The sequence below is a fragment of the Schistocerca piceifrons genome, chromosome 2 (assembly GCF_021461385.2).
Source record: "Schistocerca piceifrons isolate TAMUIC-IGC-003096 chromosome 2, iqSchPice1.1, whole genome shotgun sequence".
NCBI classification, from domain to species: Eukaryota; Metazoa; Arthropoda; class Insecta; order Orthoptera; family Acrididae; genus Schistocerca; species Schistocerca piceifrons.
The window spans coordinates 1056826560-1056854295 of record NC_060139.1 but is presented as its reverse complement, the minus strand read 5'-3'; the positions used below and the strand labels follow the sequence as shown (position 1 = coordinate 1056854295).

The window sequence follows — 27736 nt, the reverse complement described above, 5'->3', positions numbered from 1 at the left end:
CTATCATTGTTTTCGTTGTGACTACATTGTGGATCTCGGTTCATTTCTACAATGACATCTTCCCAATTGTCACTACTATTGAAGCATTTAATTTCTTCATTCACTGTAGAAGTGTCCAATTCAGTATTGGCAACATCAAACAGGTGACTGGGAATGTTTATTGATTCTTCTTCCTCAGTGTTCACTATTTTGTGAAGACTGAAAACCAGAATTAATAAAGCATTTTGTAATTATTTCATTTTTTTGCATCATTTGATGAACTTTTAATCCATCTCTCAGCATCAACTGTGATCACAGACTTAGCTAGGTCATATTCTGATGTTGCATTATCCATTTTTGCAACGATGGAATGCAGAAGCTTCTTTCATTTATTTAATTTAAAAAACTGGATCACTACTCCTTGGTCGAGAGGCTGAACACATGATCATGTGTTGGCAGAAAAACATTTTACTTCCATATTCGATAACTTTTTGCTGCAATGACCTGGTGCATTATGTATGAAAAGTAAGATTTTACGTTCCTGGATGGTCATTTTAGAATTTAAGTTTTTCAGCCAAGAACGAAAAATGTCGCACATCATCCATGTGTTTTTATTTTAATGCCAAGAGACACCAAGCAAGGAAATTGCATCTTTTTTGAAGTGCTGGGGACGATTTACTTTTATTAATCTGTTTTGCTATTCTGATGCCTTTGCACTGATCACCCTCTGCAGTTAGTGTTTTGTCTGGAACAGCTTTAAAAAATTGGCCAGTTTTATCCATGAAACTTCCTGGCAGATTAAAACTGTGTGCCCGACCGAGACTCGAACTCGGGACCTTTGCCTTTTGCGAGCAAGTGCTCTATCATCTTAGCTACCGAAGCATGACTCACGCCCGGTCCTCACAGCTTTACTTCTGTCAGTATCTCATCTCCTACCTTCCAAACTTTACAGAAGCTCTCCTGCAAACCCTGCAGAACTAGCACTCTTGAAAGAAAGGATACTGTGGAGACATGGCTTAGCCACAGCCTGGGGGATGTTTCCAGAATGAGAGTGAAAATCTCATTCTGCAGTTTTATCCATGTTGTAAATGTCACTGTCATAATAACCGCTCCTAATTACACTAGGTCTCATCTTCAAGTTGGATATTAGAGATTTCTTAGTAAACAATACAGAGTTGAACACAAAATTGGCCCAAACAGCCATTGCTTGCATTTAAATTAGGAATTCCGAGATCAGGAACAAATTTAAGGGCTTTTGCTTGTAGTATCAGGCCACTAATAGGCAGTCCTTTGGCTTGTGCTCTATTACATCACTCTAAAACAGCATTGTTAATGTCTTCAGATGGTTACCACCTTCTTTTCTTTGAATTTTTGTTGGCATTTTGTTCCCATTCCTTAACATACCTAAAATACCTGTCACAGTTTGCAGTTGCATTCTATATTTGACTTTTTCTACAATTAAACTCGCTCACCAACTGATGCAGAGATTTTCCTTTTTCACTCTCTCTAATAACAGAAATTCATGGTTCTAGTGAAAGATAAAGTTTTCTTTTATTTGAAGTAGCCATGACTGTCCACTACAGAGAAAAAACCGGAACTGGTTGCTATTAAAGGTACAAATGACAATGAAATTTTACAGATTTTTTTGGTCCCTTACAGTAATACAGCATTGTAATTCCCTTTCCTATGATTGATTGTGATAGTTTTAAAGGGAGGACACTGTTTGTTGAAGAGTGGTCATTGGTTGGGGAAGGGGGTGGTCATCTTAAAGGGTCTTACGAAAATTTATTTCCGTTCCTTAAAAATACAGTCATTTAGAGAGAGGGTCAGCTTAAAAGGGTGATCTTCTCGAGAGGTTTCACTGTACTTAACAAGGTGCAGTACATTGATGGGAACACAGAGTGTAAGAAACCCACTGGAGTTACCTTTTCAAAGCAGAAAGAGAGCTGAGTGGTGCTGTTTTTTTTTTTAACTTTCAGCAACTTGAAGGAACCTGTTCTTCCAAGGTTGTTTTTAACTATACATGAGTATTTGTTGCTGTTTAATATGCACAAGTATTCATTCTGTCTGTATTTGAATATATTATATATTTATTATATGTATCTGCCATACTCTGTCATTTTATCATATATCTGTCATTTTGTCATGTATCTGTTAAGTGGCTATGGTGAAAATTTGTTTTCCTTTACACAATATATTGTGTGCTGTTCTGTTGCTCTCTAATTTCTGTGGAAATGTTCAATTGTAAGAATTTCACTGAATTCCTTTATACTGAGAATATTGTCACTGTCCAGAAAGCTTCAGTGAAGATTACTTTTTTTGACTTAATGTGCACATGTAATACATGTACAAGTTCTTTAAAATGATAGACAAATTATATCTGTGTAAATTTACTAATATACACAGTAAAAAAAGAAATAGTAGATTAAAATAAATGATAAAACTGTATTAGAGGGCTCAAAATAATACTGCAATTGGTTTTTTCATACTTGGTTCTACAGCCATTAGAAATTGTTTGATTAATGACATTGTTTCTGCCAGGTCTGTTTATTTACTGTGGCTAATGTTTATGTAGAACCGTTTTAAGCTGACTGACTAAAAATCACATTGAACATATAATTTCTAAAAATTTACAAAGTATTGTAGCCATAGGGCATACAGAAATTGAAGGAAACATAACTGACTCTAGCACGTCATCAATACAAACTCCAAGATATCCAAACACAGGCAGTACATAAACAACCATGGTACATAATCATATAGTGTCAGTATATTGGCATAACTGTTAAAAATTCAGGAGCAATATAGTGCATATAATGAACAATAAAATAATAATTGCCATATATTTAGTAATTGTAATCCTATGGAACCGGACAAACTGCATACCTTACCTTGTATTGATGAATTGTCAGTCATTGTCAGAATGTTAGAAGTAGTCTATATTTGTCATGTTATTGGCTGATGGAATCAGTGACCACATAACTTTTCACTATAAAGTTTATTTCTGCAAATGGGCCACAAAATCGTTTAGTGAGTATACAAGATTTGAGTGTTTAGTCTTTATCAATAGCCCCTAAGTATTGCTTGGGTGATAGCTGCCAGTGTCAAAACAAGTTAGAAGTCAAAATGTCACTGAAGCTCCTACTAGAGACCTCTAGTAGAATCCTCAGTTACATGTGTCTCCTCAATGACATGTTGACACCTAGCATGTTTTGACACAGGCAACCATCAGTCAAGCAGTTTTTACAGGCTATTATAATGATTACACAGTTAAAACTGTTATAACTGCTTTTGATATTTTTGAGCATTTACTGAAATAAACCTTTCATAATTGGGAACAAGTAGGCTGAACATAGTGCATATATTACCAGTAGTTTGAAATATCAGCACAGAGCAGACAGATATGCAGTAAGGATTTTGGAATACTAAGATAGTGAAACCAGGTTTTTCCTTATAGTGAATATAAATATAAAAGATAAGAAAGAGAAGAACTGAATCTGGTAAGTGGTACATGTCAAATAAGACCAGAATATATGTTATAACATTATCTAATGCATGAAATTCAAATTTGTTTCAAGAAAGCTGAGGAAATACTAATTAGTGAAATAGGTGCTAGAAAGAATTTCACTCTATGGAGCTAAGAAGAACTAAACCAGAAAGGATGCTGACAGATGCAGGAAAACATTAACAGACTACTCATTGTATCGATATACTTATTGTCACTGTATTACATTTGCCATTCACTCTTTTCTCATTTAACTACTGGTAAATCTGTGGTTACAAAAGGCTGTGGTACCAAAATTTTGCTTTACCGTGGACTTTTGTTAAGTAGAGTTTTTTATGTTCAGTCTAGTTTAATATGGATTTAAAAATCTTGTGACTCTTTTGAATAGTTCTACATATCAAATACCAGAAATATGAGGACTGGCCAAGAGATGAGATCTCCATCCTTTTTAAGCAGAAAGGAACACTTGTTTTCAGGACTTCATACATTATTTTTAATGTTCAACATCTGTCTCCTTTCCCATGTAATTGCTATTGAGTTGAATACATATTTGGGGGTGCGAGAACAGTTGTTGTATACTTACATTGTTCTAATTCACTGTCATGTCTTTAAGGAAGGATTGGACCTCATCTTTCACTTTACCATCAACGTTTAAGTGGCTTCAACCCAAAACTTCCATCAACTCAGGAAATGAGTGGTAGTCACTGGCTGGGTAGACAATGACACCCCATCCAAATTTTTCTGGAGAGGTATTGTTTGGTGGACAATTTGGGAACAAGTACTATTGTGGAGAAGGCTCTGAACTGCTTTTTGTATTGCTTAAGAGCCTCACAATATGACAGATGTTAACCGAACCTTGCTTAGAATGTCCTTATTGATTATTGCACTACATTTTTAGCACTGCCACTCCACTCGACTGGTAATGCACCATTACCAATGTTTCTTTCATTTTTGGAAACCCTCCTGGGATGCACTTTCTGGGATGGTCTCTTGTTGCATTGTGGTGAATCTCCTCTATGGTTTGGAAATGATACTTTTTCAATGTGGCTTTAAGTTTTCGAAACAAGAAAATGTCTCCTGGGGCTAGGTCCAGAGGAAAGGGGGATGGGGCACAATGGAAGTCAGATGTTTTGTGTGATACTGCAGACAAGAAGCGACATATGAGCTGGTGCATTGTCATGAGACAACATCAAAGACTATTTTTTACATGATTCAGACCTCTTCCTGTGCACAGCATCCATCAAATGCATTAGTTTGATGGCAAACTCCCCTGTTTACCATGTGACTGTAGTCTGATCAAAATTACTTGCTAGTTGACATCTTTCACTTTCCAGTTAATTTGAAGGTGGCACTCCAACACAGCAGGTCAGCTCACAAGTGCTGAAGTGCTGTTACATGTAACACACAGCAATGTTAGAATTGCCTGCCATCAAGTATGACGGGAAAGCCAACTTCGCTTTCTGCAACCGCTTTTAGTGATCAATGACTGAACTGGGACAGATAACATACTTTGTAGTCCTGAATTTACACTCATGTCCTAACTTGAGCACAACCTTGTGGCATGCAGTGTATCTGAGGAAATGGCAGTCAACAACCTGTGGCAGAACTGTTAATCAAGTCCACTTTGTTCATGGTTATTGGAGCTGATTTCTGTGAACAAACCCAAGACAGAAAATTTTCAGTTTCAGTACTAAATGCTGGGGTGAGTATACGGTTAAGTACGTATGGCTGAGTTTATTTGATTGACACAGTTGAGCTGAACGTTCTTTATTCAGAATTCGTAAGAACAGTAGGATGTACATCATGGCTTCTGGCAAATCATCTTCCTAGCAGCAACAGCATAACTGCATCATAAGAAGTCAGCTGTAATAGACAGTCATGACAAGGACCAGCAGTGTATTGTGAAACATGCATGTAAGATGCAAGCCCTTAACTGGCAATGCCAATGAAAGTTTATTTTCTGGCCCCTGCCATAGAGTGCAGGAGTCAGTTTAAAGTCATTTCCATAAGACACAGTAAACTTCAGCTTAAAACAACTCACTACCACAATTATGAAACTTAAGAATCATAAACTGAAGGAGATATTTAAATTGGAATTTTTGGATTCTAAAAAAAAAATATTACTTTAAAATGAACTTGCTCTAAAAAGGTTTCGATAATCTAAAAGAAACACTATGACTTGAAGGCATATAGTAACAAGCTCTCCAATCGATTTTAATTATGTTAAATTTCTAGGCATTAAAACTTGACAAGGAAACCAAATTAATAATAGATCACAACTCAGGAGATGTAGGTGAGGCACAGAGAACCATAAGGGCCTAAAGTCTGTTGTTCTTATAGTGAAGCAGCTTTAACTTTATCTATATCTGTAGGCCCACACTGTTTACATGAACATTTACGAAAAGCTGTCTCACTTATTTCTCGGATATTTATTTTCATAAGGGCCCAAAGCACAATGCATAATTTTGTTGCTCTGCACTGCTCAATTGTTGACAACGTAATTTAGTGTCTACATCATGCATGTAGTAGTAATACTTCATAATCAGAGGTGTATCAGCAATTTTATCTCAACCTCAAGCCACATAACTTTTTTTTAAATTTATTGTATTTACTTTATTTATATGTCAAGTTCCATAGGACCAAATTGAGGAGCAAATCTCCCACGTCATGAAAATGTTAGTACATGAAATTACAACATAAAAGGAATAACAGATAAAAATAAATGTTTATGAACCTGAAAAGAGTCAGTCCATAACTGTAAGTAAAAGGAATCAACAATACAACGAGACCGAGCGGGGTGGCGCAGTGGTTAGACACTGGACTCGCATTCGGGAGGACAACAGTTCAATCCCGTGTCCGGCCATCCTGATTTAGGTTTTCCGTGATTTCCCTAAATCACTCCAGGCAAATACCGGGATGGTTCCTCTGAAAGGGCACGGCCGACTTCCTTCCCCATCCTTCCCTAATCCGATGAGACCGATGACCACGCTGTCTGGTCTCCTTCCCCAAACCAACCAACCAACAATACAACGAGAAACAGCTTAATTTTTCAAGGAACTCCTTGACAGAATAGAAGGAGCGGCCCATGGGGAAACTCTTCAGTTTTGATTTGAAAGCATGTAGATTACTGCTAAGATTTCTGAATTTGAGTGGTAGCTTATTGAAAATGGGTGCAGCAGTACACTGCACACCTTTCTGCACAAGAGTTAAGGAAGTCCAATCCAAATGCAGGTTTGATTTCTGCTGAGTATTAACCAAGTGAAAGCTGCTTAGTCTTGGGAATAAGTTAATACTGTTAACAAGAAATGACAGTAAGGAATATATATATATAGAGAGGCTAATATCAAAATACTCAGACTCGTGAACAGTGGTCGACAAGAGGTTCATGAACGTACACCACTTATTGCCCGAACCGCGTGTTTCAGAGCCAAAAATATCCTTTTAGAATGGGAAGAGTTATCACAAAATATAATACCATACGGCATTAGCGAATGAAAATGAGGAAAATAGACTAATTTTCGTGTTGAACGATCACTCACTTCAGATACCATTTGAATAGTAAAAAGGCAGTATTAAGTCTTTGAACAAGATCCTGAATGTGGGCTTTGCATGACAGCTTACTATCTATCTGAACACCTAGAAATTTGAACTGTTCAGTTTCATCAATCATATGCCCGTTCTGTGAAATTAAAACGTCAAATTTTGTTGAATTGTGTGTTAGAAACTGTAAAAACTGCATCTTACTGTGATTTAGTTATTTAGTGTTAGTTTATTTTCTACAAGCCATGAACTCAGGTCATGTACTGCACTGTTTGAAACCGAGCCAATGTTGCACACAACATCCTTTACTACCAAGCTAGTGTCATCAACAAACAGAAATATTTTATAGTTACCTCTAATACTAGAGGGCATATCATTTATTTAATAAGGAACAGGAGTGGTCCCAATACTGATCCCTGGTCTCCCCCTCCCCCCCTCCCCCAGTGATGATACATTTAGTTCTGTTCCTTATCAGAGATTTTTTAGAACATTTCTTGTGGAGAGTGTCCTGATTCTAGTTTTACATTAGTTATAAACTTTGCAACAGGAAAGACACTATTGCCACTAGCCTTCATATGGTAATTTTATGAATTAACATTAATAATAAATATAATTTTAAATATTAATATTTTGCAACAAAGTGGGTACATAATTTTGTCATAAGAAGCATAGGGTGTTGAGACTTGGTTGAAAACAGTTTAGATGTATGAGATTGGTTGGTTGTCTACAAATTTTGTTTTCATAAACATCTATTTTTCTCAGAACTTTGTTTCTGTGTTTTGGCCCCTTGTGGTTCTCAGTGCCTCAGATGTATGTACATTACTGATCAGCATTGGCCACAAAGACACAGATAAACAGAGAACAATTTGCACCAGCCACTGAAGGGACACCCACTGTCTAGCTATGCCATTTACCAATCTGGTTCACTAGTATACTCAGCCACATCATAAAAGCACTACACTAGAGCACCTTATGAATAACTTAGTACTAGGCAATTCTAGTTTTATGGCACTAGCCTTGATATTAATAATAACTTAAACGGGTAGTAACTTGCCTAACCTAAGGTGGAAAAACCACAATATGTAACCCCTAATTAGTAAACAGGAGCTAGACCTATTTACCACTCAGATCTTACACTGACAGACGGTTAATCTTAGCCCAGAAATACAGAGCTCACTCAATGTATTTGAGCATGGCGACTCTGCTTGCAGCTTACACCAAGGAAGCAGAAAGCTGCTGCTTTATTACTTGTAACCAAATTAACGACTGTAAATGTGGCTACTAACACCATTCACAGTAGCAAACACTGAGGCTGTAAACCAACATTTAGGAACACCCGCAGGGCAGCCTCTCCACAATAACATCCATTGTAATGTTCTGCCTACAGTTATCTTAACAAATTTCATCCACACACATACTCACTCCAGGTTTCAAACATGAACACAGTAGGTCAAATCACTCATCATTCAGAAAATGGAGTGTCACAAGCAAGTCGCATCAATGGCGAAGGACTAAACTAAAGCCACTAGCACTGGAATCACCTAGAAGTGAGTGCTTCAAAGTTAGGTTAACGAAACAGTTTGAGAGCATGGAGAAATTGTGTACTCAATGCTTAGGCAACTTAGTGTGGATAAACATTTTGTAGCAACAATGTTGTATGGTAATAAGTAATACAGACTCCTATATGTGGTGTCTGTGGTCGGCGAGAACCAGAGTCACTTTAAGTGTATAGTTATACTGTTGTCTGAATATGGAAATTCTCATAGCTCTAACATTATTAGCAACCCCATCATTACAAGACACCACTTATTAGCAGGAAACATCTTAATTAACAGTTAAATAAGCAACTGCCCAATGCAAACAACTGTCAATTCATAAACCACCTCAGCATGAAATTCACAAATTTAGCTGAACAAAAATTATGACTGAATTTGAGGGAGTGTAAACCACACAGTCAAAGCATCAACTCAGATCCCCATTCAGTGATATTATAAGGACAGAAGCAAACTACATGGGTAAAATCCAAGATAAATGACAAATAATTTAAAACAATACCCACAATTCAATTTCGCTGCTGCATAAATGTGTTGATTCAAATTGCTGGATAGATGAATACCCAGCAGAAAGTGAACTGTAATTTCTCACTTTATTTAGTTACGTGAAACTACCCTCATACTGGCTGCATGAGCTGACACAATACCAATTGATTGGCAGTCCTGGTGATCACTCACTCGGTTACAGATTATAGGCGGCTATGGCAGATTCCAAACGAAAAAAGGATAATAGGAGGAAAAAATGAGAGCAAATAAAAAAGCAAATGTGATTATGAAAATGACATGCTGAAGAATAAAAAATAAAAAAGAAGTCATGTTTAAACCAATTAATTGAGTAAAAATAATAATCAGTCATTTTAACAAAGATGTAAAAATGAAAAGATTTTATCTCCAGTGGAGATTCAAATCCACAACCCTGTAACTCATCCACTACATTACAGCACCACATACCATTACAGCTTTGTATTTATTCCTCTACAGATCCAGCCAGAATGATGATTTTCTGCCTTCAAAGATTTTGGAATCATGCAATGTCATCTACTGTAGGCCAATGTCTGTGATGATATACTTGAATATGTGTCCTGAATTGCATCTTGTGCTAAATGATTCAGTAGTGTTTGGTTAGTGCTGTGTATGAAACATCTGTATCTCATTTCTCTCTCTCTCTCTCTCTCTCTCTCTCTCTCTCTCTCTCTCTCTGTTCAGTTTGGAAACAGTGAACAGTTCATGCATTCCAACATGTGAAGGGTCAACTAGCAAATAATTTTAATTAGACAATAGGTAGTACAAACACATCATGGGTAATGCAATGCCTTTGCAGTCAAAAAATATCAACCTACCATCCTCACCTTGATCTCTGACTGACTTGTGTGCTTTATATGGACAAAGAGACCATTTGGCCATCCAAAGCAACTGAATGTATCTGTAAAAGTTCTGCCAAGTTTCGAAGTTTGTAGCAAATTTTCCATGCATGCACGCGCACACACACACACACACACACACACACACACACACACACACACTCACTGATAGAGTCCTTCAAGCCCTGTCACTGTCACTAACCCAGTGACAGTGAACAGCTTGTGCACGTGCTCACTTCAGTGGCTTTAGCTCAGATACTAATGGACACTCTGAAATGAGGCTAATGGCAGTTTCTTGTCTAAGTTACAACAAGGTGTGCTCAGTACCTGCAGTGCATCCCTCTGCTGTTTGAAGCTCCATTTCAAAAGTCTGGTCTTTTTTTAAAATATTCCTCATATGTGTTAGTGTTACTTGTAGTTTCAGAACCCATGAAGTCAGCTGATGATACCCCTTTTCATTCCCTAACCTAAGCTGCCATGACTTTGCTGGTAGATTGTGTTTGTTTGAATTTTAGTGTCATTGGTGAAGACTTGCTTGTTCAATGTTTTATCTCGGGGCTGAAGTGCAGTACCCAAATTTCATTAGTATTTACAATAGAATACAATGATTGTTCTGTCTGCTTAGTGCCAAAGAAATTTGCATTGATAGTGTGCTCTGAGCATTTGCAAGACCCATCTTCTACACACCTTCAAATATTCCAGATTTTCAGTTGGTCCTGTAAACAGTGCTTTGTACAACTTCCATAACAGTGTCATAAAAATTTGGATCTTTCCATCCGTATACTCCCTACACCACTTGCAGATATTTTAACAACCATGTATGAGACTGTGTATCCTGATGATGAATATCAATAAATTTTACTGCAATTTGCATTCAAGAAACCATTAAATGCACGTGTCTCGCACCTGGCAGTAATAGCCAGTTGGAAATCCATTGCAAGTGGTTGCCATGCCAAGACTTAAGCATCCCAGAGGGCTGATTGATGCATTGTTTGACAGGGGGAGAAGCAAAGGATATTACCATTTGACTTATAGTCACTGGAGCAGTTTACTGGAACCGCACCACTTTCAAGACATTACTGTTGGGCTTTTGCTTATAGTTTCAGCTGTAAGATTGGTCCTGCATGATAAACTGATAATACACTTTATTCAAATGTTTATGACAATGGCATAATATGATATAACTCATTTGAATGTTGGAGCAGCTAACCAATGTTTACTGTTTTTTTGTGAGGCTTCCAAGATAATGCTTCAGAAACATAAGTTCTGTTGTTATAATTTATTTGTACTTGGTCTAAATTTTTTCTAGCACATATGTATTACAAGTAATATGGGATTCAGTTAGCTGACTTTTTATCCTTTACTTTCTAAATCTGTTTTCTGAAATTTCTTGCAGTTATTTAGTGTGCTGAGTGTAATCTGCATTCCAAATGAAGAACAGCATTTATTTGTTCCTGACTTTTCATAATCACATACTGGATACTTGCCAATAGATGTTGTGAATCAAAACCAATATTTATATTCTGACTGAAAATAGCAGTACTTAAAATTATACATTTGAGGCAAAACCTACTGAATCGCAGTAATGACACAAATGAAATACTTACCACTCGTGACCACCCACCCACACACACACACACACACACACACACACACACACACACACACACACTGTAAGCTATATTAACAATTAAAATATTATCAAATATGTATTTTTTATTTATGATGACACAAGTTGTAAGTGAAAAAAAGTATCAGGCTAATTACTGGTTTGGAAAAATTATTTCCCCCAATTCCCTAAAGTACTGCTTTTATTTATATTTATTGTTACTAACTGCCAGAAATAAGAGTTATCTACATGCTCTCTGCCCCCACCCCCCACCCCCTCCTCTCTCTCTCTCTCTCTCTCTCTCTCTCTCTCTCTCTCTCTCTCTCTCTCTCTCTCTCTCATACTATACTGGAGTCTGTAGAAGTAGTTTTGTGATTGTTGGCATCACTATTGCCAGCTTTCAACTGCAAAATGCAAATGGCTGATGCCACAAATGATAGTCAGCTATACAGATGTAACAACACCAGTGTGCTGCCTTAGAGACACATACAAAATCACATGATAAGTAGAGGTAGAAACATGAAGTAGGCATTTAAGCCCACTGCATCAGGCGTAATCTTTTGTCAACTCTACTGTCACTTTCAACATTCACAAAAAGAGCTTATTAGTTATAAATACTGAATTGAGCATATATTGTAGTAAATAGTCAGCGCAAAACATAACTGTATGAGAACATTTTAAAAATCTTTCCAGAAAGCCAAAGCTTTGCCTCTCTCTCTATGTACGCAAAAAGACCTTTTGAATCTGAGACTCTTAGTTCTGGCTTTCTATGTTGGCTTGCTTTATTTTTCTGTGGGTATATTTAAAGTGAACATATTCAGAGATAGATTGAAATGTTTTTTTCTTAATAAAACAGTATTATGTATGTGTTACACGTACTAAATAAAAGTATTTTTATTATATTGATTTATGTTGTTCAAGAATAATTCCTTTCATTGTAACATATGTTTTTCTTTAAAAAGTTTTTATGTCTTTAGTCATAGGGAAGCAATATTTTTCTGTTGATAATATAACAAAATATATTCCAGTTTTTAATGTGCAATTTAAAGACAAACCTCTTGTTTGTATACATTATTACATGTGTTTTTAGTTCCACAGTATCTCATTATTGTGATATTCCTGAGAACTGTTGACAAATTGATTGGTTGCAGCACAATTGTGAAAGTTTGTAGACATTTGTCAGTACTAGTCTGTAAAGGTGAATCGTTCCAATTTCAGAATTCTGTGAGAACTGTTTCCAAATTTTAATTATCTATTACAAACTCATTCAATTTTAATGTAACTTATTTCATACTGTACTTGACTACTGAGGAATTTTGCCTTGTCTAGGTGGAGGCACAAATTGTATACTTGAAAACATGGTGCAGTGGTTAAATGTTAGACACACAGTAAAAAGATTGTATTTGAATATCTATATTTGCATTTTGAACAACACTATCAGTAAATAGTGGAAGTCTTTTGTGATACTCAGTTTTGTAAAGTTTGTTGTTACACTGTGGAATTCTAACTAAGCATTAAAACAGTATCAAGATTTTAATTTGTTTCACATCTTGAATTTTAAATAACTTTTATGCATATATTTCAATAAAATTTTGACTTTGTATATGAAACTGAGTTGAACCTTTTTTCCTTGTTGCAAAAACATTACATAATACTGGTGAATTTTTGTGCCACATTTGTTTGGTGGAGCTTCACCAAGCATATAGCTATGCTGAACCTTTAAGTTCGTGAGTTTTTGTAAATAAAAGTGAGCCTCATTTAGCTTTTGAGCACAGAATTAATCTGTTTCTTGTGACTTCTACAAAGCTTTATAATTATTGTTGGCTAATATTATTTAAGAGGACTTCATGTATATGTTTTTTTCTGTATTAAAAGTTGAAAAGGGATGAAGTAGTCTTTAGAATCAAAATAAGATATTAACATGGTTGATATTTTTGATAAAAATAACACTGAAATAGTAATGGGATGAACAGTATGTCGTAAATACAATGTACAATGATTATGTAAAGGTTTTACAGTACCTGACTGACAGTTTTTGTTCAACAAAGATAAGTTGATGACTGGGAAAGAATGCTAGCATGTTGAGGTTCAAGATTATGTCAACAACAAGAAAATTAGAAACAAACTTGTGTTATACAATGATGGAATGGGAAATTGGCCATAACCATGTAGCAGTAACCAGAAAATGCAAACTGTAATTTTGGCTGAAACTGTAATTTTGGCTGCTGAGACTCAAGTGTTACATTAGTACCTTGACCACTGTTCCATCTTGCTCAGTTTATTGGACCATCTGGGAGATATAAGGATAAAGACAGTTTCAGAAAAAGAACTGAGAGTCCTTTTTACCAGAAGTTTTTAAACAGTTTTATTATACGCTGCAGAAAAAGTATAAATTTTTTGAAACCCCATAGTTGTCTCCCGTTGCTGCGCATGAGTGCCTAGAAAGGTGCCTAGAACTTTCCTCTGTGGTAGTGCAAAAGCGTAGCACCCTGGGACAACCTCCAGCTCAGTGATACTTCAGATACGTGTGAAAAGAAAGGCCACAGCTCAGAAATTTATTTGAGTTAAGGTGGGTTATTGATACCACATTGACACCAAATTGACAGCAAATTTCACCACAAGGTTGGCCAAAGTCATTGTGGACATGTCAAATGATGGCAAGATAGTCACTCCTCCTTTTACCCACATTTCACTCCTTGTTACGAAGCCTATGTGATGGAGGTCATAACTGTGATACCAAGCATTGAAATCACACAGTTTTCTTACGAGTGACTGAGGAGGGCATTTCGGACACCTGCCACTCAAAATCGACATGGAAAGCCCTCAGAAGGTGGCATAAGGGGCATCAATAAAAGCATTCCTATCCTTAAGGCATCGATTCCCACACATTTTGTGTTAAAAAAAAAACAGTTCACAGTGCAATGAGAAACAGGAAGACCTTGACAACACTTGTCACTGCTGACACAACCCAGATGATTCAACCCTATTGTAAGAACATCATATGATGGCAATGCAGTTGAACTTTATATGGCCCTCTTTGGAGTGTAGGGCAACCGCAATTTTGCTCTGGTATACAGGATGATACCACTAAAGGCCTTTCAAAACCATTCAACAAAACTTGAATCTGATCCAAAGCAGCAAGGGGTGTTTATGCTTTTTCAGCCCTCCTGTTTCTCACCCTCCATTGGCATGATCGCAGAGGGGCTCAAATTGACATGGTGGGAATAAATTAGGAAAGGTCCCCTCTAAGACATCCCTGCTCAGCAAGAGCCTCAGTGCCACCCACATACCTTTGTTGAGCATGGTAAAAATGTACCTGTCAGAGACTTCAACATCCATTCGGCTGAGAGTTGGCTAGTGGCTGCTCGAGGGCAGGCAACCTCTTCGACGCCCCATTCAGAAAATGAAGCAGTGGAAACTCCTGGTTAAAACATCAACAGTATAAAGGAAAGAAGAGATTGTTACTCATCATAAAGATGACACGGTGAGTTGCAGACAAGCACAATGCAAAGACTGTTCTGATTTAGCTTTTGGCCAAAGCACACAACTGCCATCTCCAGTGGCTCGGAACATAAAGGAAACTAATTTTTATTGTAATTTTGACTCTTCATTGAATCTACTGTTGTCTGGCAGCTACCTGTTCAAAGTGCAGTGCACAGGCCAAGCTTTTAAGAGTTACTTCTTAACGTATGACTTGACTTGTACAACATCTCTGAAGATTCTCCTTCTTGGTGGGAGGTATGGCACATGATGAATGGATGGATGAATGAAAATGATTTGTACCCAGGTTTTCAACTACAGTACAAAGAACTTAGTTACATGAATCTGCATTATAAAGCAAATGTTTAAATACAGGGTGTACATTAAGTCCGGGAACACTTTCAATTATTTTTTGCACAAGGGCCAAACGTTGTACAGATATCATACATCATACATATGTAATTCTGAAGAGAAACCCTGAAAGTTCTTTTTTTGCATGTATACTGCCCTTGGTAATTTGCCAATAGCGTTAGTCGCAAACATGGCGAGTTCAGCCGCAGAGCGAGCTTTCTGTGTGTTGGAGTGCTACAGCTGTTCAACGGATGCTTTGAAGCATGTACGGTAAGAAGCCACCAACAAGGAAGGCCATGTACCTGTGGCACAACAAATTCTTTACGATGGGTTGCTTGTGCCCAGCAGAGGAGCAGACGTCCCAGTGTGAGTGAAGTGAATGTGGAGCCATGTTTACGTTTAGTGCTGACTATTGGCAAATTACCAAACCAGGCTGTGGTGGTATACATGGAAAAAGAACTTTCTGTTTTTCTCTTCAAAATGCAATATTTATGACATCTGTACAATGTTTAGTTCTTGTTCAATAAATAATTGGAAGTGTTCTCGGACTTTACGTACACTCTGTAATATTAGTTCACTGGCTTCATATCTATATTATTTTGATAAAGGTCTCCAGTAATTCACATCTCCATATTTTCAGATATCCTCTTCTTTAAGGCGTATCTGTCATTTAAGTACTATTGGTTTACTGTTGTAATGACAAAGACAAAGAAGGTTCAATGATACCGAATGTAGGCACAGTACTTTTTAGACATTTTCTCTGAAAATATGAGATTGTGCCAAAGCATCTACAAGCAAACTGGTCTTGAAAATGAGACTGCGGTCAACCAAAAATAAAACTGAACTAGGAGCTTCTTCATTTGGGTTACTGGAAATAAAATTATTCATCAGTTGAACAGGAAAGCTGCCCAGGTCAAGGATTCTACAACAAATTAAGAGGTATCAGCTATGAAATGTTAGCAATCGATGAGATTTCAAAAACTATGATATTGGAATTGATGGATGTAGCAGTTAGCATGTCAGAGGTAATGGAAAGACAGACAAAAAGTTAAGTAAAGCTGATACAAACAAAGGCAGTATAGACAGGAATCAATAGGAAACAAGAAACAGTCATCAAAAGAGAAGACAACATTAGAAGGGGGGGGGGGGGGAATATATATAATATAAAAATTTGCTGTTGGTGTGAGGGAATAAAAGTGTGGAAAGATCAAGGATGGTGTTTTTTGTATCTTGTGCTCTGCAGCCTATGTCAGTTGTATGAATGATACAATAATTCCATAAAAACTGCATTTCCTATTATATTTATATTTCTGGTATCATTTTCAAGTATGGTTCACTGTCATGTATTAGAGTTTCACGAAGTACGATGTTATATCTGTGACACTGTAGAGAGAGAGAGAGAGAGAGAGAGAGAGAGAGAGAGAGAGAGAGAGATATTAAGAAGGAATTAGTCATTATAAGATGGTGACTCTTATCATTATGATACTGCTTTTACTCCTAATTCAATTACAGTATTGCAAATGACAAATTTTATAAATCTGTGACAGGCTATTTTTTTAATCTCTCATGTTTTTTGCCTTTTATTATTGTTGTTGTCATACTTTCTTTTCCTCCTCCTTCATCATATCCTCCTGTTTTATGTCGGTCTCTCTCCTTTATTATGTAGATGTTATGAGATTTGAGAAATAAATAACATGTAAGAATAATAAAAATAGTTGCAGAGTTTAGCATGTTTCCTGTAAAGCATTAAATTATGTGTACAGTCTGAAGTAATTTTCTGCTTATGTTAATAAAGGAAAAAAGTACATGCACATATATTTGCAGTATTTATCCTGTAGCATGCTACATTATTCTCTCATTCTTAAATTACTGTTTCAAATATGAATGATTAAATTTCAGCCACTTATTTGCTGTGCATCAGATGTACTTGAGGGCAGAGGTTTGGTGCAAGTTGCTATTACAGTATCAGAACTCCTCAGGTTTCATCAGCCTCGGTCACCAGCACACACAGCACCTTGAATTGTGTATGTATATTTTTTATTATTATCAAGTATGATTGGAGCTGTTGTTGTTTTAGAGACAATAAGAATGAACAACAGTAATTCTACTGTCATGTTAATATCAGAAGTAAATAAGTATCTTGACACATTGTACAAAACTACTGTTTCTTGTCATCATGTTCACCTTCTTGGTTTGAATTTTGTAGTTAAGGTTACAGTAGAAGGTCTGGGTTAACATAACTGTGCTCCTGTGGAAAATTATTAACGTTACTTTCTCAGATGATCAGGAGATGGTGTATGGCAGGACCAGTTCATTATCTTATTTTATAGCACTAATCTAGTTTGTTACATTATTACCTTTGAAATTCTGCAGTTAAAAAGTATCAAATAAACAGAGAGGAACATCAGCTACAACCTGCACCCTGACCAGACTAAAGTTTTAAGAACCAAAGGAGATAAAAGAGAGGCAGTATTTGAGAAGGGAATGAGACACGTAATTCAATCTGTACAATGAGCAAGTAGTCAAGGAATTTAGGCAAAATTTCAGAAATAAATTGAAAGTTCATTGAGAAGAAAAAAAATTACAGTTTTTCTGGTTATGTTGTAATTCTGTCAGAGATGGCGAAGGACTTGGAAGGTCAGCTGAGGTTACAAAATAAACATGAACAAAAGTAAAATAAGGGCAATGGAATGTAGGGAGATTAAGAAATAAGCTGTTAAAAGCAGAAGAAGGGTTGTGCTGTTTTGCAGCTAAATAACTGACAATGGCAGGTTTAAGGAGGATAAAAAGGATAGACTTACAATAATAAGGAAAGCCACCTTGGAAAAGAGAAATATATGTTAAACCAAATAAACACTTAATTGTTTGAAGTTCTTTTTTGTGAAGACATTCGTCTGCGGTGCAATCTTACATGAAAGTGAAAGATGGAGAATAAACAGTACAGATTAGAAGAGAATAAAACAGAAGTTAAGTACATAAAAAGGAAAATTATTCAGTAATTTGTTCACAAAGACACATATGGATTGGTTAGCAGTTCCCTTCAGTTGATACAGCTAACAGCACAGGTGACACTTAGGTTTCGACTACCTCTAGTCATGCCCTGAGATGAGGAATGTTCTCTCGACTATTCCACCATCCACTAAGCCTGTGGCATATCCTCGTCCATCCCTATACAACCCCTGCTCCCAACCCCTTGCTTCATGGCTCATAGCCCTACAGTAGATCTGGATGCCTGTCCTATAATCCCTCCCATCACCAGCTACTCCAGTCTGGTCACAAGCATCACCTATCCCATCAAAGGCAGGACTACCTGTGGAACCAGTCATGTGATCTACAAACTAAGCTGCAGTCTGCACTCCATTCTTTGTGGGCATGACAACCAGCAAGGTGTCTGGCTGTATGAATGGCCAGCGACAAACAGTTGCCAAGAAACAATTGGACCACCCAGTTGCTGAGCACTCTGCCCAACACAACGTTCTTCGCTTCAGTGACAGCTCCACAGCCTGTGCCATCTGGGTCCTTCCTACCAACAGCAGTATTTCTGAATTGCACAGGTGGGAACTCACCCTGCAATATATCCTATGTGCCCGTAGTCTTGCTTGCCTAACTTTCCTTAGTCATTGTCCCTACCCATGTAGCCCCTTCCCTGTTCCTATTACAGCACACACAGCCCTCTATCATATGAACACACTCACAGTCTGTTTACTTCCCACCTTTTCTGATACCTTTCCCCCCGTCCACCCCAACCCCTGCCCCCTGTCTAACTTCTCGACTGCACCAAGCTGCCCTACCCTCTCTCCATCTCATCACTGTATGCTCCTACATGCAGCACTTTACAGTCCCCCCCCCCCTAGCCTACTATCTCTCCCGCTTCCCACCCCAGCCTCATCCTTACACCCACCACCCAGTCCCCAGTTCTTTTTCTCATCATGTGCTGCTGGTCGCAGTCTGACCTTAGCGGCCAAAGACTCTGTGTGTGTGTGTGTGTGTGTGTGTGTGTGTGTGTGTGTGTGTGTGCTTTTTTCTTTTTCCGATGGAGGCCTTGTTGGCCAAAAGCTTACTTTCTGACAGTCTTTTTGTTATGCCTATCTGTGTTTCAGCATCTCTGCTGTATGGTGAATAACTATGCTTTTCATAATATTGTCATTATTCCAACCTGGATTTTCCATTGTTTTACAGTTAGGTAGTTAATTAGCTATGTGTTCTCCATGTCAGGTCAGGGTATGTACGACCCGGGACAACCGGGAGATCTGCGAAAAACCCGAGAATTTTTTCATTCGGGAGAAAACTGGGAAAAACCCGGGAATTGTTTAGAATTCCGGGAATTTTTCATTGTTTCAGTTTTCAGTTAAATTTTTGTGATTTTGACTGGTAAGAACCAATACTCTAACAAAGGATATTACTGTATACCGCTACTGCAGAATAATACTGCAGCAACAAAACATTAACAGGAGAAAAAAAAAAAAGAAAGAAAATAAAACTTAAGTTGCAAAGGAAATGCGCCATATACAACAACAAAACAGTGCTCATACAAGCTTCTGCCAACAGCAAAGTGTGTCAAAGGCTTTAGGAAGACTATGCAATGCTTTGTGACAACAGATTGCCTCCGATGAGCATGACATGACAACTGTTTAAATTAGATTCGTTTGAGCAGTTGCGGACAGGCACTTGCGCATGCGCAGTTGAGTCACGTATGAGTAGTACCTTCTCCCGCTTCTGGTTACAGAAGTGTGGCTGGGCATCACTACTTAATATTGCCCCAGTTCGGAAATACAGTAAATCCCGGGCTGATGCACAGAGCAGTGTGAGTTGTGGTGGGGAGGTGTGTCATCTCCAAGTGACCTGGATTTACGTTTAGTGATTTTGTTAAGACTTTTATCCATTGTGGATGTGGAACACTGCGACTGTGGTGTGAAAAGGTTTTCAGAAATTACTGCAACCAGTCGCCTTTTATGTAGATGTATTTTATTTAACCATGACCGGTTTCGAGCTGCCTAGCAACTCATCATCAGATGGTATATACCATCTGATGATGAGTTGCTAGGCAGCTCGAAACCGGTCATGGTTAAATAAAATACATCTACATAAAAGGCGACTGGTTGCAGTAATTTCTGAAAACCTTTTAGTGATTTTGTTGTTTCCTCTTCGTTTATTGTTCTCATGGTAAATGATAAAGAAACGGATTTTTGTGGCCGGGAGCTATCAGATGAATTAAAATACGTTTGCGTAATTACGAAAGGCTAAAATATGTTATTTGTTTTAGATTTTATTTCCACCTTTCTGACAGTCAAACATTAATCGCCTTACAGAACAATGAAGTTATTTTGGCCGGTTTGCTAAAGAGATTTGGCTTTTATTAATCTTTTCTATTGAGGCAGTCAATTTGTTTGAAACAAAGTGTTTAATTTCACACTATTGGCTAGTTTCAACTGTTCGCTGCATTTCAAGTGCGCATATGGCATTATGCCATAATAAAGAACCAAACATGAGATAATACAGTACTGGTACTCAAAGAAAATTTGCATATGAATATGCATTTTAAGCCAAATTATGCATTTCAGTATGGTTCACGAAATTCTGACGCTCTAGAAGTATCCTCTGATGTCTTGTTTCTTTTATGACATAATGTAAGATGTTTTAATGTTTTACACGTACGAACGTATGGGCTTCCTGCGTCATCGTAGCTGCGCAAGCGCGGTGACGCTTGTTATCTGGCGCTCTCTTGCAACTGCTGAAACAAACCTATTTCTAACAGGTTGCAGGAAAATATTGCAAATGGCAGTTTGAAAACCGTTACATTCATAGGAGATTTCCTCTTACGTAACATGAGCTATGTGTAAGAATGTATGATGAATTTTTTAAATCACAAAGCGTTTGATTCTCATTTAAAAATAAACTCTTTGAGGATGACCATTTAGAAGAATTTCAAGCCCAGAAGATCAGATATTTACGTTGTTATTAAAAATTTTACTGGCATATTTGTGTGATGTATCTTAAAGTGTAACAAGCGCAAAAAAAGATCAACATTATATGTGGAAGCTTAGCTTCTCTTCCAGCTTATTAATCTTCAAGACCAATACTATAGGTGAATGCTATATATATTAATTTAAACCATTAACTTTTCTTATTTGTGTGTCCTATGCTGTCAGCTGGTGAGATCACGTGACATGAGCTATGACTGGCTTAAAAAAGCACATCGCAATCTCGATTTCAATGCTTCGGAAAGTGACATGCAGTGTTTCGTGAAATTTGAATTTATACCTTCGTAATACAAAAATATGCAGCGTACATGTTGTTGCACATCAAAGGTCTTTCAAAACGTGTTTTTCCCCCCCTGAGTTACGTTTTCTAAAGTGCTGGGAAATTCTACTCTGGTATATAAAACCATTAACATTCAAAGGATTGATGAGTTTTACAGTGCCAAATAAGAGTATACTGTCACTTAACACGGAAAAAGTGTATTTTCACCCAGGAGAAACTGTATTTTTAACCGGGAAATCTGGGTAAAATCCGGGAATTTTTTTTTCCTTGTCCATGTATACACCCTGCAGGTGAATATAAAGAAAACACACATAAAAAAGATTAAAAAGTATTTGTATGGCAGCATGCTGGCCATGTACAGTTTTTCTTTCGGAATAATGACTAATGGATGTTTATGAGTAGTGGAAATATTTGTTTGTGTGTGTGTTTTTAATGACACTATCACCACAAGGAACTTTTGCCATAATCAGCGAACATCACGTATACATCATAATGTAATTTTAAATGTGAACTGCCATCTGAGGATGAAACTGAACCAGTAATGGGTCTATTTATCCCTGATAAAGGGTTGCTGTTTTTACTTTATTAGCAAGTATTTTTACACCATCACAACATGTCAATCTCCGACAAAATATCATTTACTTTATTTTTTACCCTTCCATAATATTCTGATGAACAAGTTGATTTCATCTTTCTCTCTGTTCTTGTAAGATAAACTGGGAATCTTTGTTGGTTTAATTTTCTTTAATACTGTCTTTCTGAATCTTGTATTTGGTCTAAAACTAGTGTCCCACTTGATCCCTGTAGCCACAGGGATTTGCGATTGTGCGCTGATGAATCCCCTTATGTTTTCTGCTAACATATTTGTTGGCCTTTAAATCATGTAGGCCATGAGATCTGTATTCCCAGCATCCTGTAGCAACTACATGAACAGTACTGATATGAGATTTTGCATCCATCTGAAGGAGCCCCATCAGCTCCACGTTAACTCACTTTACCACTGAGTTAACACAGGGCTGGCCGTGGAACCACATACCTCCATCACAACCCACATTTTTGTTCTCAGTAGCTGTTCCTATTTTGTCCAGACCACCCTTAATAGTGTATCTACCATTTTTGGTCACACTGTTTCTGGCTCCGCAGCAATCAAAACCTGGTCTTGTGTGCTAAAATCCTTACACATTTGTCCTAAGGATTCTGTTATGTGGCTAAGGCTAGCCCTTGATTTCACAGAATCTTGACCTGGATCCTGAACCTAATTTCTCCTGTAGCTGCTGGCCTACACCCCTTCCATGACTGCAGAGCCATCCTTTTCCCATTTTGTTTTTGGCCTGACATGTCTGTAAGTTTCCTAGCGCTGTTCTGCTGTATCCTACAGCTTTCTACATCTATATGAGGCCATACCCTCTTTAATTCTGGTGGCAACTGAAATGTATCACTTAACTGAATTTTGAATTTTCTAACAAACATTTTCACCTGCCCACCCTTTGCATGCCACCTTTTCCCAGCCTCTCTTCTATTTTTCCTCCTCCACCTGCTGTAACTCAAATTACATTTTCTGGCTCTTCTTGATGGGCACAAATCTTCACCTCCTGTTCCTCAATTTTCTGGTCTTTCTGACATAATCTATGATTCAGTGGAAGAACCTCATTGAGCACCCCAGTCTCCTCCTCACTGCAATCATTGTAGTGATCAATAACCTACATTTTTAGCAAAATAGTCCCTGTGTGCTTAACCAGCACCAACAGTCACCCTTGTTACTCATATCCAATTGACTCAATAAAAAATATTCTTGAGTCACTCTGTGGCTGAGAATGAAAACCTGTGTATGTCTTTCAAACCACCCTCATAGTCATGCACTTCACACACAAGTAAATGGGCCATTGATTGGATTTCCCCACACTTACATTTAGACTGTCCAGTAAACACTACTTGTTCAGTAGCTCCTTACACTTACCAATATTTCTTCTGATGCAGACCAAACTTGTCCACAATTTCCTAGGGAGGTAGAATCTGTTGATCTTCCTTTTGGGGTTGTCCACTACATGTTGGTTCCTATGTCCACTTGCAGCCCATGGAGATATAAATAGAAAACTGCAACTCCTTATGAATGGTCGATGCGTCAGGCATGAGGCTAACTGTGGTCAACTGAGTTTGGTGAATGAATTTCAGCCCTGTGGTGCTGTATATGAAAGAAGTGTTTAAGTACAATGAGCATTCATGTGGCTGTTGTAATGTATGTTATTGCATAGCTTACTGGATGATCTGATAATGATCTTAGGCTCAGAATTAGTCGATCAAGTAATAAAGGAAATTAATATTGCAACTTTTATGGTTCTTTGCAGTTTACTGCATAATTTGGTTAACCAGAATAGCTGCTGATGTCATGCTTTCCAGAATTCTGGAAATTAGTAAATTGTACTCTTTGCTTGTAGTTCAGATAAATCCAACTGTGAATGGGAGATTGTGATAGAGCAAGGAGTAGGCTTGAAAGTATTATAATCTGACTAAAATAATGTATAATCAACATACTAAAAATAAAAAAAAAACACAAAATAACAATTAAGCCATGGAAGCAGTAAAGGTCTTGTATTTAAGGCAATTGAAAACAATGATTGGATGGAGTGCAAAGAAATGTGCAAGAGATTAAATGCAGTTTAGAACAATGATTGAGTGGAGTGCAAAAGAAATGGGCGAGAGAGTTAAACTTACACAGAAAGCTTTTGGGAAAGTAAGTATACTTTTCAAAGACAAGCTTTTTGATACATGTGAAATAAAAAATTCATAATAATTGCGGATTTTAATTTTTTATGTAAGGTAAATATACATGAAATTTCAAGTTGAAAACTATTTTAAAAAGTGAGGATTGCTAGCAAGCAAGAAATGGAAAGAAGCATTAATTAATTAGAATGGCTAGGAGAGACAGGACAACAAATAGGTGCCATCTGGAAATCGGTGGGTTTCATTAGCTGAGCTACTGCAATGCAACTGTGACTGCTAGGTGAAATAACAACAGTTAATGATAATAGTGTTATGTGTGCATGTATGTCACATCAAAGTATGTTAAATGTAGTGTTATTCCAGCCGCTTATGTGCCTTTATCTAGTGGTGCTGCATATCTGCAACATTAATTGACATGTATATTTATCAATTGAACTTTTTAGCTAACTCGATCCTGTAGATTTCAATTCCAGTGTTTTTATTGTTCTATTTTACTTTTCATTTCTTTTGCAGTGGGAGCACAGGTTAGGTGAAGAAAGAGTGTTTTACATACTTCTTCCGAGGATTTATGCTGTGGCAGTACAGGGACCTATCAAGTGAATGTGAGATACCAAGTCACATCTACTACTTATTACAAAGACAATGTGCCAAAGAATTTTTTGTCATGGTACTAGCTGTACAGGATGTGTTATTTATATGTTGTAATTGTGTGATTTTATAAAATAATATATTGCCATAAATAATTTTTAAAATGATGCTATTATTTTAATATGCAAATGCATGCAGTTTCCTAGTTTGGCTTAATAGGGAAATAATGCTACATTTTGAGCTTGAGTTAAATTGTCATTTTGTGATGTAGCTACCATTATTAAATAATGACACTGAGGATTTTACTAAAACGTTCTTCAGCATCAAAACAGTTGATGATATGCTTTTGTATTTGGAGATAATAGACAGTTTCCTACTGAATTGTCTGACACAGGCCATAATGATCAAATGGCCTATGGCACTTCCTATAATCAACAGAACAGTCATAATTAATTTGATGATCCTGCTGCACTTCCTGTATGATATGAGGCAAAAATAAAAATATGATATTTTCGTATGAACTTATTAAGGATTTAGGAGTATGCCAGTTTTCATTGAATGCATTATTTTTCATCTTTCTAAAAGTAGTTATGTACTGTAGGTACTCAAGCTTATTGTGGAAGAACTGCTTCCCATTTGCTTCTACAGCAAGGAGATGTTATACATCCATTTCCTGGTCAGTTTCTTTAGTGGAGTCATGATGTTGAAGCTTCATTTTATGGGTGTTACCTTTAGGCTTCCATTTTAAAAATACACTTTGTATTCATGTGTAGTTGCACAGTAATGTGTGCAACACTGAAGTTTGCAGTTTTGTGGGTGAATATTTGGCTTATGATATTATAAACCATGAGTTCATCTAAATCCATAATTATATGCAGTCATCAATATCAGTATGTTCTTCATCCATGATTTTAGTCACTTAGGTTCAGTTAATATAACTATTTGAATGTGACATATGGAACAAGCACTTAATACTGGATTGTCTGTCATCAGATAACTGGAGTTTAATATTTTGGCTAAAATTGATGCTATGAAAATTAATGATTTTTATGTAATGCTCAAATTCACTATTATTTTACAGTTTGTTATTACATTAAAATAGTATAGATAGGTAGTTGTCAACAAAAGGTAACAGCTATTCACTATCTTAAACGAAATATTTTATCAAGAAAATTTTTTGCTGAGGAAACTAGAAGTGTATGCTAGCATAGTAGTAATATGATATAATTCGTAAAGGCATGCTCCAGAACTACAAGACTGCAAGCAAAAATAGGCTAGTTTTTTTTACAGCACTTCCAAGAATATGTAATTTATATGGACTTAAAACTGACATCAGTTAATAACACATGTAGTAACCTTCTATGACTGTTTGCTGTAGCAAAAGAAATTATTTTCATATTGTAAGGGAGTGTATTTCATCTCACTGTTTATAATTTCAGTTATCATTATATTTGTCACCATTGTAAGTGAACATTATGGTGTTTGTATAATGCATGTAATGAACACACCATCTTGGAATAATTGATCTCTTTGTATAATGAGGACCCTTGTCCAGATCCATGTTACCTGAACTAACTTCCTTTCCCTCATTTTTTTTCATATTATTTGTTACTGTACAGCTCAATTACATTATTTCAGCATTTGCCAATTGTAATTTTAACAGTGTAGAAAACTTTTAATAAGAGAATGTATCATTTTGCATGTAAATGTATAAAGTATAAGCTATGCTATGGGCTGTGAATTTGGTTGTACATTTCGTGCAAAATAAGGATAACGGAGACACATAAGTGTTCTTGTACATCACTTTTAGCTGGTTAATGTTTGTTGTTACCAGTAAACTTAAGACTGACTTCAGACAGTTGTATTTGGATCGATGAATTTGTCAGATGTCAACTTTTTAAGTTATGACAACAATGTTTAAAATTAGAATTTCCACCAATTTGAATAAAGCAGTTTTACAAAACATTTACCATAAAAGTGCTGTATTTATTTGGTTTCTAATGAGGAACTTATTCTTATTCTCATACAGGTACACAGAACAATAATTTAGTTCCTTTAATTTTTAGTAAATGCAATAATAAAAACGCCTGGATACACAGATAATGGAAAGAGTAAAGCCAACTATGTTGAGGTGTTATGTTGGCTTGAGTGGGTAGAGATGTATATGGCACCCAGTGAAATGAAATGGAGGGAGTGGGGATGATGTGTTGTAAGGATAAATTCTCATCTACAAAATGGACAGAAGCTGGGGGACAGAAGTAAGAATTCAGGAGATGTTGGTTGTGAAACTGCAGTGTATACTGGCTCTGGGTGGTTAAATGTGTTCCAGGCCACATTTGACAGACATTTGATCAGGTGGGCAGTTGGTTGGTGGTCATACCCACATAAGTTTGTGCAAAAGTTACATTTGGTATACGGCATGACTACTACTACTCTTACCCATAATACTGAAATTGTAGCTGTGTGTGTGTGTGTGTGTGTGTGTGTGTGTGTGAGAGAGAGAGAGAGAGAGAGAGAGAGAGAGAGAGAGAGAGAGAGAGAGAGAGATATTCTATTAGAACTGTGAATCTTTGATTGTGATAACAGATTTTTCTTGTATAGCAATATAGTTGTTCACAAGCCATAATTTGTACAGATGTGGAATTGAAATAAATTTTTTGAAGAAGAATGGAAAGACTGGTAGAAGCTGACCCTTGGAGGGTCAGTTTTGGTTCCAGAGAAAGCAATACTGACCCTGAAACTTACCTAAGATGATACATTCAAGAAAGGTGAACCTATGTTTATAATA

General features: G+C 36.9%; 1 protein-coding gene across 1 annotated transcript in view; it reads left to right on the top strand.

Moving 5' to 3' along the window:
• Positions 1-26913, top strand: part of LOC124773977 (leucine-rich repeat and calponin homology domain-containing protein) — a 144255-nt gene extending 117342 nt beyond the window's left edge. Inside the window, exons 13-14 of the mRNA XM_047249446.1 lie at positions 17278-17402; positions 24874-26913. Coding sequence (XP_047105402.1) covers positions 17278-17397 — 120 coding nt within the window. The 3' untranslated portion in view covers positions 17398-17402; positions 24874-26913. The remainder of the gene's footprint in view (positions 1-17277; positions 17403-24873) is intronic.
• The last annotated feature ends 823 nt before the right edge of the window (positions 26914-27736 follow it).